At 39.0% G+C, this 14,513-nt stretch overlaps 1 protein-coding gene across 6 annotated transcripts in view; it reads left to right on the top strand.

Annotated features, from left to right (window-relative positions):
• BTRC (beta-transducin repeat containing E3 ubiquitin protein ligase) overlaps positions 1-14,513 on the top strand; it is a 114,517-nt gene that overhangs the window by 59,850 nt on the left and 40,154 nt on the right. For all 6 annotated transcript variants that reach the window (XM_012574639.5, XM_072931196.1, XM_012574638.5 and 3 more), the window contains one exon: positions 1,083-1,172. In XM_012574639.5, the coding sequence (XP_012430093.4) occupies positions 1,083-1,172 (90 nt within the window). The remainder of the gene's footprint in view (positions 1-1,082; positions 1,173-14,513) is intronic.

Genomic DNA, 14,513 nt, shown 5'->3' with positions numbered 1-14,513 from the left:
TGCCAGTGAGTATTACAGGGAGATAACTGACAGGCAGCTCACTGCAAGTCTTTGTGCATCCTCCCATTAAGGCAATCTTAAAATATTATGAATGTTAGTATGCTTTTCTTAGTGCTCTTGAAAATGTCTTCGTAACAAGTTTAATTTCATTCTTTTTCAGTATCTTTCTTGAGTTTCCCCACACAACTTTTTGAGGTGGCAACATCTTCTCTGTGGTCCACTTTCTGCTCTTGAAACAAATCAAGTTGGTGCTTGCTTTTGAGCTACCACTTTTGCATGGGAGCATTTTTCTGTAAATGGTGGCGGGTGTATTAATCCCATACTGAAGCTCTTAGATGCAAAGGTGCTGGGGGTGAGGAGGAGAGCCTCTGTTAGAAGCTCCTGAGTTCTTCAGGCATATTAGTTTAAACAGCCAAATCAACCAAATTATAATTGTAAGCCAACTTCGTAAGTATTCAAAAGGGAGAGAGACTACAAGTGATGTGTTCTGCAAAGACTCTGAAGTCTGCAGCCCCAGCTGGGGGTCACTTGGTCAGGACAGCATTAAAGAAAAAAGACATTCTCCTTCAAAACAATTTTAAGAGCTTTACCTAACTGGGAAGATTAAATACAACAATGGAATGTGGTCTGCATTTGCTCCCTTCTGATTATAACATTCATTGTGTCCCATGTATTTTACATTTTATATTCTGATAAAGTCAGATGTTTATTCACATTTGACATACTCTCTGATAACTAGTGTGTAGAAAGCACCTTGCTTTAATTGTTCCATTATGCAGCATTTTGTGAAAGAACAAAAAGTGAGATGAGATTTTTTTTTTCCATTTTCAAAGGAACAGAGGAGAAAAATCTTTGTCTTTGTATTTCCGTACTGTAAAATTGTACATGGATTCTCAGAGAACGTGCATGCCCTGAACATAGACTTTTGCTATAAACTAGTTTATATTGGTTTGAAACATTTACATCTTAGAAAAAGGAAATGTAGTAGAGTAGTAGAGTTAGTGTAGGTTCCTGTGCCAAAAATGTGGTGCCTGAAAGAAAATTGTGTTCTTCTATTCATAACCATTTTAATCTTTCTGCAGACCTACAACAGCTGTGCCAGACTGTGCTTAAACCAGGAAACAGTATGTCTAGGAAGCACTGCTATGAAGACTGAAAATTGTGTGGCCAAAGTAAGTAACAGAATGGCTTTGGTTTTGAGGGATTTTTAGTAAATTGTTCATTGTTAGTCAAGTTCTTGTTAGATATTCTTGTTAAATATTAAAAAGTTATTTTTAAATATTACAGTTAGGAAAAAATATTTAAACAAAGAGTAAGTATTTTGGGTAGGCTTTTCTCTCCTTCCGGATCCTGTTTTGCTGTTTTTCTCTGCTGGAAATGATTACTTGAGTCCTGAGCTATGTAGGATTGAAGGGTTCATTTTGCCATACAAGTAATGGACTTTTCCAGTGGGAGGACCTATGCCGGCCATGTAATTAGCTGTGGCAACTTCAAATGACAAATGTCCAGATACATATTAGAAATACTGCATTAGAGCTCTGTGTATCATGGTTCCCTTTCTTAGCTACCAGAAGGGAGGTGCAAAAAGGCTTTTCAATTAAAATACAGTGAACACTGCACTTAAAGGAAAGGGACAAGGGAGATATTACAGTCAGAATGATAAGAAAATTAATTTATTAGCTTGTCACAGAAAAGTAATTTCTTGACAATTAAGGTAGATTTGATTGGAAAAGAACAGATGCCATTAGCCACCCTCTTGTCTTAGAATTCAGCATAACTAGAGTAAACCAATGTACAGCTTGGTCTGTTTGTGAATAGAGGACATTTGAACCATGATGATGTGTGGAAAGGCTGCGTGAAGGATGCGTTTAGTCTTGTGTAAGCTTTGTATTTCCACTGAAAGGAAGTTTAGAATGGGCATGCAGCACAGATCAGTGCATGCAGCCATCTGTTACTGAAACCAGCTGGCATTTTGCTGCTCCTCTGTCACCACAAACCTGACCACTCAAAAGCCTGTTTTCTCTTTCAGTTATTATTCCTTGATCTTCTTGAAGTCCATTTATTTTGTACTTTGATTGGTTGTTAAAGGTGCCTTGTCCCTTCAGGGGCCACTTTTGTACTGACCTTTAAGATAATTTCCCAGCTAAATCTTTGCTGGGGTTGTGCTGGTGAAATTTGGATGTCCCATTACTTTTGACTCTACTCAGAGCTACCATAGAAGTTTGTAATGGTGCTTGCAGGTGGCTTAGCACTCATAAACTGTGCTTGACATGCCAGTTATATTCCACTGGAGGAGCACTTCCAAGAGAAGCTACCAGTTCTGGTACAAATTCCTGGTACAAAGTTTGGTACCAGCACTTCCATTCTTAACATGACTGGTCTTGCACACTGCTTCCTAAGGAGTTTTATGATACAGAGTAGGTGAAACTCTTTAAGCAGAGCGGCTCTGACTGAGTTGTCTCATCATGGAGCATTGTTCCAGTGCCATAAAGCAGCTCACAGCAAGCTCATGGGAGTAAACCCATTCAACCCCATCTGCTCTGCAGTGTCGTGTTTGACCTGATTGCCTCACTAAGGAGCAAGGGTGTGCAAGAAGTACAACTAATTTAAGTGGTGCCTCTTTTAAATAAAATCACATACTTTAGCAACTTCATGTCCTAATAAGCTCTCCAGAAGTTATGTTTTCAGCAGGTTTGTGGTGAGAGGTGTGGGTAGGGCTCAAGGCAGGAACAGCAAGACTTGTTTCATGCTATTGAGGATGAATTTGAGACATCATCCTGGAGATAAAAACGTGTATGTTTTAGAAGTATCATGTCTCTATATGCTGTAGGGCAATATATATGTATATATACTCTTGGACAGTCTGCCATCATATATGTATGGAAAACCATATATAATGCATACATACATGCACATACATGTGTGTGTATATATATATATATATTTATATCTTTCTCTAAAAAAACATAAGGACTTTTCTGGGGGTATAATTCCCCTAGTAATAGCTTGCCTGGCTAGTACTTTGCCTTCCTATCTACAAACCAAATGAAGTTGGTTCTAAGCGAGCTTGTCTTTCAAATTCTAGAAGTTTCAAAGCATTTATAAATCCAGCTATCTAAATGCAGATGGTTCAGTGATGGCATAGGCAAATGGCAAAACTGTTAAATGTTCCCTAGGTGAAGGCTTAAATGCTTTGTATAGAATTCAGAGGCCTTCTCCTACCACATGCACACAGCAAGTTTTATCTTCCATTATTGATGTATTTTATAGCCTTGGATTTTAAAATGTTTTGTCAGGGAGGTGAATACTGGAAGGTGCTGCAGTTTTCATTATCTGCAGCACTTTTCCAAATGTATTATAGGGGGTTCATGAAACATAGAAAGGGTTACTTTGGAAATCATTATTTTTTTTTCTGATCCCTGACTGGGATTAACTGCATTATCAGCTGCTTGTCAGATGTGTCAGTCAGTCTGCAAGAGACAATGGTTTTTCTGAAAACTAAATTTCTGATTCTGCACATACTTGCAGAAAAGATAATTGTGCTCACTTAGGACTGTATTAATGGCATTTACTGATTGTGTGCTTGACATTTCTAAAAGTTTGTTCAAAGAATGAAATGCAGTTACCCTTGAGGCCACACATACCAATACTGAGGGATCTTCTCTCAGACTGGAGCACTGCACATTTGTTAAACTCTCTTGTGAACGAGTGCTTCTGTACAGGACATCCAGTGTAAACTACCAACCTAACAACTGGCATTCTTCCTAAAACAGAAGGAGGAAAAAACAGATACACATATTCAGGTGTGGAAAGCAGCACAGGGCCACAGTACTTTGATCACTCAAGGAAGTTTGTGTTTATTAGGAAACCTTGTCTGTCTGGTTTTGTGTACAGAGTCATGCTGACTCTGCAGCCAGGTGCTCTGTGCCTTTTGCAAACCTATGAATTAACTAGTTTTATTCAGACATTTTAAAATAAAGCTAGAATGTAATATTCTAATGAATCTTTGTGTCTTGTTCTTAGCTCTTCATTTCTGGTATTTGTCCTCTGAAACTCCATTGATGGGACTTAGGACTTCCTTGTTTGGGTAAAAGCAAATAAGGAGCATTAGAAATTGTTTCAAGTGTGTGCATATTTTGACTGAATATCTGGGATCTTAAATTAAAAATTATACATCGTGATGGACAGATTTCATATGTGTGATTTGTAGCATCATTTCTCTTGCATCTATCAGAGTTTTTCTGTTATTTTTTGGCATCTTTTGCCCCTTGCCTTTGAGTTATAAACAAATCTGATGTATATTCAAGCCAATGTCTTTTAAAAGGAAATGCAATCTCTAATTGTGTTTTTACATGTATGTGTACACACACTGGCATATATATATATAAACTTCCTCTTTTTGTTTCTTTACTTATTCGAAAATCTCTGCAAGAGATTTTCTTTTAATGATGCTACTGGTGTGCAACCACAAGTGGACAACTTCCTCAGGAATTGGTGCTAGGTGCTTAAATAAGGTAGAAATGTAGCATGAACCTGGGCTCCAAGGACAGGGTGTTTGATTTTAATGAGGCTTATTGAAATCTGGCCAAATGAGCATCTGTTCCTATTGTTTGTTCCATATTTTGTAAGCCAGTATCTTCAGGCAGATAATGGTGTTGGTGTGTGCTTCATCCTCAATTAGAGAGGGACATAGTTAAAAGTCCCCTGGCATCTGGTATGTCACTAGGATTCTTTTGATGCTCCTGGGTGTGCAAACAAGTTTCTCTCCTCTTCTGTGTCCAGGAAATCTTTCTGTGGTGACTTTCACACTTTCTGTTTGATGTGTGGTGAGGGATGCTCTGGTGTGTCTCCAGTCTCCTTGGCTGAGTATTTGCTTGGATGGATTATATACAGTCCTGTTTTCAAACAGAGGTCATGCCTTTTCACACCTTTGTATGGTGTGTTAGGTTGAGTTTTGCTGTTTGCTTCGAGTTTGTAGATTTTGCGTTACCCTGGATCCTAGACATACCCTTTTGATTCCAAGTGCTCTTTTCTTTCCCAGCAGGAGATTTGTGTGTAGTTGATCTCAGAGCTCTTCAGTCAATACCCATTTCTTCCATTCATTAGATAGGTCTTACTGTTTGTTAACTCCTGCAGTTGGTTCCAGTTCATCTATATCTCCTGTACAAAAGAGCGTTCTCAGTTTCATTTTGTACATTGAATTCTTTCCTACTTGTGCCAGAGACAGGCACCCCGTGGCATCCCTGTGAGAGACAGCACTGATGAGACACCTTCAAAATGGAATGCAGCATCCGCAGGTTTCTGCTTAGTTCTGGACTCAGCAAGATCAGCTGGGAGAGAGTCTCTACCTCTACCTTGATCTAAATAGAATTAGAAGAAGAAAAATATAGTGACGCCTGCCACCCTTGAAAAATCCGACTTCTGTTTCAGACCACTACTTGCTACCCACATGTGATAACTGGTCTTGCTTTTTAAGGTCCTGGCAAACTAAGGCACTTCTCAGGGTCTTTCAAGCATTTTCTGTCTTTTAGGGAATCGTTGCTGTTCATCATATTTCTAAAGGTGGGAGGGAGCCCTATTGTGCTTAATTCTGGAAAAACGGAACTGTGAGAACAGACCTTGGCACTTCCAGCATGATATGTGAAATTTCCTTTCAAAGATGCATCTTATTATTTAGCTATAGCTACACATTTTACACTCAAGGGCGATTCAGCTAAAGCAAGGAGTGGTGGAAGTAGCTGGTAATTGAAATCTTTCCTTTGTCAGTTCTTTCTGCATTGCTACTTCTGAATTTTTAGAACAAACATAGTCTGCACAATAATAACATTAAGTCTGGAATTTTTATATGAATTTGAAGGAGCAGCTACAAGCACTCTTTAATAAAGAAGCGTTTAGGGTTCCAGGCTGGATGTTCCAGTTGGCAGTAGGACAAATTGATCTGAAGATGTCCCTCTTGTACTCTCAAGTCCCTTTATGTCACAGATTGATGGCTCTTTTTTTCCAGAGTGTGTGTCTGCATTTACTTTGCATGAATAGCACTACCAGCTCAGAGTTCTGCTGTGATATACCACTGACTCAGTGCATCTTCAGATAATGTATTGTTTTCTAGTGATTTTGAAGCCTTTCCAATCCCTGAGATTTAAACTAGAGCAATTTAATAATGAACAAATACTATTTGGCTAGCAATGTTCAGTTTCCAGGTATTTGTTTTACTGTTTTAATAAGACAGTATGTTAGCTTCTGTGTAATGATGCAGAGGGACTGTCAGTGGATATGCTTCCAGCCCCAAATCCCTCAATAAAGTATCCTCTACTGTCTTGGCTATACCTTTCTCCGGGAGGGACAGCAGTTTCTGAGGTTGTTGCAAACTGGATAAACACTGCCTTAGCCACCAGCTGATAGAGATGTAAGCATGTCATTTTATCCTTCTGTTGGAGGTATTCTCTCTGTAATGAGAATTGCGTGAATGGCAGGCATTGCTGGGAGTACTTAACATGCAAAAGGTGCTTTGAAAGGGAATTCTCAGACAGCACAAGTAGAAAATGGCATCAGAGTTTTATCTAAAAGCTTTGCCCTTAATGATGATCTTCCTGCCACAAATATGACTATTTTTATCCTCTTTGCTAGGTCCATCTATCTTTTTTTTAGGTCAAGACAATCTTATGCTTTAGCTTCATCTTGGTCTAATAACCTCTTTGCAAATTATGGATAAAGAAATGTGATATTCCTGCTCCCCCCACTCCACCCCACCATACACATTCTCCAGATTTTGATAGACTTGTTTTATTTATTTCCAAAATTATATCCGCAGGAAACAAGCTGTTTAAATTCAGATTATGCTGAAGCAAAATGGTCCTGGTATGAGAAGCAACGTGCTGTTTTATGAGCGCAGAGTCCCTTTTCTCATAACTGATTGATAGTAAATATTTTCCTGAAGAATTATTGCCAACCATGAACAGTGCAACTGTTTCACTTTTTTTTTCTGTGCTACTTGCTGTACCAGCCATTGTCTGTAATTAAGATCTACAATTCACAATGCAGACGTTTGCACTTCCTCTGGGTCTGAGCTATTTATAAGGCATTTCAGCTGTTCAGAGTTTCTTTTGAGTGTTAAACTATGTGTAAACAGGCTTCTTTAGTCTTCAGTTACAAAAACATTGTGGAGTGGTTGTCATTTCTGCTTCTCTTACCACCCAAAATGACTTTGCATGTCAATGAAACCACAAATTAAAAAAGAATTACACTTGGGGCTTTTTTAAATGCAGCCGAGACTTTGGAGAAACAGCAATATAAAAGCTAACTCATACATTGCTTTGTAGCTGAGGGTCTCTTAAGCATATTATGGAGATCAGTTCTCCAAGCTCTGCAGTAAGGATGGTCAGGCAGGGGATAGGCAAAATCTTGATATGAAGAATAATTTTCAAATTTTGGTCAACTCAGTGGAGATGTTTCTACTTTTTGGACCCCATGCTTTGGAATCTTGGTAAAGCAAATTGCATTACATTTCAGATTTAATTCAGATTTAACTGGAAAGTCCCCCCCATAGATGTTAGAAAGTCTTCTCATGTTTGAGTGGTCTCAAGGAAGAGTTTTCTTGTGGTGATGACAGTCAAACTGGAGCAGGTTACTTTTGGAGGCTCTTCAGCCTCCATCCTTGGGGGTTTACAAGAGCCATGGGCTACCTGATCTGACCTCATAAAGCACCCTGCTTTGAGCAGGAGGCTGAGCTGGAGAACTCCAGGGGTCTCTTCTAAATGAAATAATCTTGGAATCCTCTCAGTGTACAGATAGTGAAGATGTAATAGAAGTCTTTAAAATGTAGAACTTGACCTGGCATCCTTAGTCAAAATTCCTCTGCGACTATATTATGTATAGTATCACATGCTGTTGTTCCTTGCTGTGTGTTTGCTGGTTTGGTGATGGGTACTCTGCATAAAGAATTACAGCCTTGAGGTCTTCATTCCATATCCATCACATCAAGCTTGTAAGAAGTGTTTGTAACCAAACTGGACTTGTATTTGCAAGTATTTGCAAAGTACTTTAGGGTCCTTCATGCTGGAAATGTGAAACAGTTTGGAATCCAAGTAATTGGTGGCTTCAGTGATAAGTAGTGGCAGACATGGGAAGCATTGCTTTTTAAGTAATCACCTGCAGTGACAGCACCCTCAGATGGTACAGAATACATGACATTAGATGTATTTTTAGTATTTTTCAAATACAAGAATTTAAGAAGTTGTTCGAAAATATGTCCAATTCTTGTGCTAAAGCTTGTGGGTATAAAATGCTGTAATAACAGTTACCTAGTGTAGCCCACTGCAGGGAAGTCACTGATGTGGCCAAGCATCACATTTCAGAAGGCAGTGAGTTCTGAGTTCAGCCTGGCAAGAGAGCACCCAAAAATGAGGCTGTTTTTATAGCCTGATGGGGATTAAGGTGGGGTGGGCTTCAACATCTTTGCTGTTGGGAGCGGGCAGGGGAGGGGAGGTAGCGAGGAGCGGGTTGATGGTGAGGCGCGCACTGCAGCACTGCCCAGCGGTGCATGCCGGATCACCCGCACGCAGAGATCACATGGCTCCTCCAAAAGTCAAACGATCAATTCGCCTCGTTTTGGCTCTGTACTTAATGCACAAACAGTGCGATCTGCAGGGCTGTAATTGCATTGTTAGGGCCAAGGAACAAGCCTGTGCCTTTTCAGCAGACAGCTGGCAGGGAAAGAGGCATGTTGTTAGGAAAGAGAGAGGCAAGGCAAATAAAATTACTGCTAACGCTCAGAGATCGGCAGGAGTCCTACTTGCCTAATCTTACCGGTGGGAGCAAGCGGCTGTTGTAATCCAATTATAGCAGCATAAGCAATTTGTTAGACACTCCGCATAATGTAACAATTTCCCAATAAACTCTGACTTGTAATAACGTCGGCAAGAGCCCACATAAATCTGCCCGAATGGTGGGGGCTGGAGTGTTCGGCTGGGGGCTTGTAATTTGTGCCATCAGCACGTTTTGTAGAGTGTGGTGTGGTGCAGTCTTTCAGTGCAGGAATTTTAAGAGGAAAAGGCATGGCACGCCCCTCCAAGAGAACACCATTAGCAAGGGTCAAAAGAGATACCAAACAAAGCTAGGAGGTGGCTTTCCTAGGAGGGAGGAAAAATCAAACCCCAAACACACGGCTCTAGCTGATGAGGATTTAAAAATATTAAAAAGCAGTAATGAAAACTGTAGCATTTTAAATTACATCAGGGGGAGGAGGGGGAACTAGAATTACATCTGGTTTGGAGCAAGGGGGAGGAGAATACCCTTCTTCATATTTAATCCATTTAAATATTAAAAAAGAAGCTCAATTCTTGAAAGGGATGCTCTGTGCTTACAAGACAGAGAAACCACAGATCCTGTCCCAAGCAATTCATAATCGACAAAGGAAAAAATTAAACCTTTTCTACTACCCAGTTACCCTCCCGTTGTCTTTCTTGCAGCTCCTAGCTGGCTTCATGCATATTGGCACAGCATCTTGATGATGCGTCTGAGAGATAAAACGTGGGTCTAGAACCATTCACTTTGAGTGTACCCCAGTGAATTTAACTTTTTTGGCACAATGATGAATGTCCCCTCTGGTTCATGCAGATCTACACAAAGAACTAATCTAATTTAGATATTATTTAAAAGTAAAATCAGTCTGCTGTGCTCTGCCTGTCACTCTTGGAGTACATTGCCAGTTAGAGTATCATAGACACCAGTTAAGCGTTTATGTTTAGCAAGATTTAAGGTATCATATTTCTGTTAATCCCATTATTTAACATTTCCCTTCACTAAGATGTAGATAAGCAGCAGGCAAAATAATGTAGGACCCTTTATATACAACATAGAGACAGTCAGAGGTCCAGAATTTCCAGCGTGTTCTAAACACTGCTGTGGTGTAAAAATTCTTGACTCCATGCTGCTAACAATACTTTATTTATTTCTTAGCTCCGGGATCTGGTGAGGCTTTAGTGTGGAGTGACATTTCTGAACGTGTTCCCAAATTGTGGCAGCATAATGTGTTTGCGTAGGGTAAAAAATAGCTCCCAGCCATACAAAAGAGTTTCTCTTAGTTAGACTTTCTTCTCTCAGACCCTGTGTTTTGATGCTGGGCTATGCAGGTTGTTTTGCTTAGCCAAAAAAAAAAAAAAAAAAAACCAACAGAAAATGAAACCCAATACTAAATCGCTGACCTTGTACATACAGCTCATACAATCATGCCTGTACCATGTCTGCCTTTATGGTAGTACTGTATTTTGTGTGATTATAGGGTGTATTTACATATTCACCTGCCATACTAGTCCTGAGATGATTTTTATTTAAACTGTAGAAGAGTAGCTGAGACGTGCATGCAGGCTGCCATGCGGATAATGCTGCATATTTTGCCCTTCTTTATGTGGAAGTCAAGCTTCCATTGTTCTTAATCTTTGTTGTCTGCCAGCATATCAAAATAACAGGCTGAGACAGTGAGCATTTCCAAAAGCATCCTAATAAATATTTTCTTGCTACATAAGTGCACCTTAAAAAGTGTGTTTAAGGAGGATAGGTATTATCTTAGTTTACCGAAGCTGAATCAATAAACTGCAGTGCTTCTAATAAAGCCACTCAGTGTCTGGGTTTAACTAATGGCTGATTTTCACGGCTTTGACAGTGAGCTGTGTGCGTTATTTTCTCCTGATATTGTAAAAATAATGAGAGCAAATTAGAACAATCAGTTTACCCCGATAGCTGCTGATTGGAGGTGATGGGCAATATGGCAGCGGGTAATCCATCTTCGGGCTCCTGTCACATTAACTTCAGCAGTGTGGAAAAGATCAGGCGGAGCGAGTGGGAATCCTGCCCAATCAGAAAGCTGAAATTAATGAGAAGAGCATTGTTCTGTGATCAACCTTTTAATTAGCAAGAGTGGAGATGGAGGGAGTGATGAAGCTGGCAGCACAGCTGCACAGTGTTGGGCATGTTTTCGGCGAGGGGGAGGAAAAACATGGGTTTTAAATTACCCCTTCTGTGCTCCCTGTACACCAGCAGTGTGTCTTCATTCTAACCCCCTTAAAAGATCTTAATAAACAGCCACATCCAGGTTAATATTGCAAACGTGGCTGTTACTAATGAGTAGTTTCGAAGTAGGTCGTTTCAGGGGTCATTTAGGAAAATGTTGATCACTGTTTACAAAAAAGAGAGAGAGAGACAGGGTTTGGTGTTAAAGTTTCACTGCATCAAGGAAAGAAGAGGAGGGAGATGGATGAAATTAGAGTAAGGGACTGCCTGTTTTAATACTCCTCTCCTTATTTAGTATATGTTTGAAATAAGATTCCTCAGCATATATTTGAAACAAGACTCCTCAGTTAAAAATACTGTGTGCCATGTGGCTTTCAGCGGCAAAAAAAGAGGAGACATCAAATACTGGGTTGATTTCCTAATGTTCCTTTTTGTAAGGTTTTTTCCAATGTGTGTTTTTTTGTCTCAGTATTTTTTGTTTGTTCACTTAACAAAAAGAAATTATAATTAAAACTATTTGACTGCTGTAATTGCTGGAATTGACTTGATTTTTTTCCTGGTTTGAGAAAAATCACAGTTTTCTCAAGTGCATTCTAAAAACAGACACTGGAGTTAATGGCTGTCAGTTCTGAATACCAGTCTTAGGAAAATCTTTATTTTTGTAAAGGGAGAAAAATAATGGGGGGGGGGGGGAAGTGATATTATGGAGCAATATCTGGAAAGGAAAATAAATGTTAGAAAAGAATATTTATGTTTGCAATGGGAATGCAGCTACTTCTGATTATCACAGTTCCTGTTCTTCCTTCCTTGCTCTCTGTATTGTTGTTTTCAGGCAATTCTTTTTTCCTTCCCTGTAATACCCATAGAAGTTGTAGTGGTAGAAGAATGAGGCTCCATCACACTGTGCACTGCAAACTGCACTGCAGTTTGCAAGAGAAGGCAATAGTCAGTGCCCTGCACCCCCCAAGCCGTACAGGCTGGTTGTGTGAGCTGTGAGCTCACACCCGCTGGCAACTTCGTGCTGCCTGCTGTGGGTAGGCAGCACTGAGCTGGGGAGGAAAGCTGCTGTGGGTGAGCTTGGCTCCTTTGGGGTTCAGTTCCAGGCAGATCTCACCATCTTTGCTTACTGTAGTATTTGGAGCATTCCTAGTTTTGTAAGAGTGATGTAATCTCTTTCATTCTCACCCCTCTTTATAAAATGAGGGCTTTGTATGAGTTTGGTGGTGTCCACATAGCTTTTATAAGCTGAAAGACACTGTATCTCCACACAGAAGTTAACCTGGTAAACACAGACTTTTTGTACTATCTAACCAGTTGTACTTCTAATATGATAATGAGTGGGGCTTGCAGTTCTGCTTGTAAAAGTTGTCTTAATATTTTTGTTCGTAAGAAACAGTTCCAATTTTCTGTAACTTTTTCACTGTTTAACCCTTCAATGTAACATTTTATTTCAGCCTCCCACTCCCTGCAGCCTAAGGCAGAAAAAAAATTTGGCGTGTGGGATGAACTGTATTCACTTAACAAACAGCTGTTCAATATTTTATTTTATTCGTATTGCTTGTTCTGTGCCCCAGGCTGTATTTACTGCATGCCTTTCAAGTCCTGGTCAGAATATGGAAATAAGGACTGCCTCCTGGGGGTTTCCCCTATACTTTCAGTGCTTCACAAACCTTAATTAATCCTTCCAGTGTTTCTTGGGGTGAGTGTTAGACTCACAGCATACGTTTTTTGCAGAGAGGTTCAAAAGTTATTTTAACAACTTAAATTTAGGAAGGAAATAGTTTATTTGTAGTAAGCAATGAGGTCTCACAGGAGGGATATTAGATTAGGAATTATTACCCCAGATTTTGATATCTTTTGTCTTTGCCATAATCTACTTTCATCTGTAGAAGGATAATGCTGCTTAACATTTCCTCATTAGACTTTTGGGAATCTAGAAACGTAGTATCAGTTCAAGCACATTTTGTATTTAAACACTATTTTTGTTTATATACACCTAATATTGATTTGGGCTCTCTTGATGTGGCATCTTCTCTTTCCCTAGGACCATATACATTTTCAAAGGGCTGTGAAATGGCAGTCAGATATTATCCTGGATGGAGCCAAGAAGAAAGTCAAAGAGAAAGTGGCCAGTTACTAAGCCAAACATTCTTCTTCTTGTGGCATAAACCACCAAAAGCTCTCAAAGCCTTTTGTTCTCCTTTAATAAAACTCAAGAGCCAGTAAATTATTCCACAGCTGCTTAAATCAGTTTGTCAGCTTCTGAAGAGATTCCCCTGTAGGCAGAAAGCAAGTGGTAAATTCTTGCCCCAGAGTAATCATACTGCAGGAGAATAACTGGAAAGATGCAATGTGTTGCAGAATCCACCTTAAGTATGGAGCTTACCACCGTGACTCTGTAATGGGATGTCCCAACATGGGGTATAATATCATAAATACTGTAAATATGCCATTTGTGAACTAATAGGCAGCCTTGGGATTGTTAATGTTTATATATATGTTAAAATGAACATAGAAGCAATATTAATTCTTTTTTAACCTAGTAAAAGAATTCATTCTGATTCTTGGCTAGGTTTTGCAAGTGTATATTTTTATCAGTGTTGAATTTCTTGGTTGGGTCTATATTTTACTTAATGCAATTATATATTCTTTCTTTGCTCTTTGAGGGCTAGCAAACTGTCTACTAGCTGTTGACAGAATATCAGCAACATTTTTTAAAATTACTCTTTATAAAATTTTCTATAAAAACTGTGTTAAACAGAGTTACAATTTTCAGGCAATTTAGCCTGACTTTTGCATGTTGAAAAGTAACAGCAAATTTCATATATCAAAAGATTTTGTATGTTTATTGTCGCTGTATTCTTTTCTATTCTTTATACTCTTCTACATATAGTAATACTCTTCCAGAGAAATCCTTCTTTTCTTAATGCAGTAGTATTTATTATAGGTGAAACACTTTAAAATTTGAGATTCAAAATTTTCACTTGATTTTAACTCCCCCTTCTCATATAAGCAGTTTGACTCAGCCTGTGATACATAGTAATTTTGTTTCTTGGGTAGTGAAACATAGTATCTGTTTTATAAAGTGTAAGTACATGAAACTCATTTTATTAATAACCTTAAAACACGAGGGTAACATTTATTTTAAGAGAAATAACTTTCTAAGTTTACTTATTAAGGTTTTTTTGTTGGCTAAACAGTTATTTTTAATCTGTTCCAGAATGTAATTTGTCTTTAAAGAGATTGTAAAACCTTAGCTGTACTAATGAAATTAATGCATATTTAAAAGTACTAGTTCCTGGAATATGTCTTGTAGTTTCCATGAAGGTGTGTCAGAGAAATGTGAATTTATGCATTGCATAGATAAGTTATCAATTGGGAAATGGGAGCAGCACTGTTGAGTCTGCAGTGTCGTATCCTACAGTAATGCTTAATAGAGTAAAGCAGTTCTCATAGGACAACCTGATGTCTTGCCCTCAGTTTACTTCCAAATATGTAATTACCTT

Source organism: Taeniopygia guttata, chromosome 6 (assembly GCF_048771995.1).
Source record: "Taeniopygia guttata chromosome 6, bTaeGut7.mat, whole genome shotgun sequence".
Classification (NCBI taxonomy): domain Eukaryota; kingdom Metazoa; phylum Chordata; class Aves; order Passeriformes; family Estrildidae; genus Taeniopygia; species Taeniopygia guttata.
This window is presented reverse-complemented; position numbering and strand designations above follow the sequence as displayed.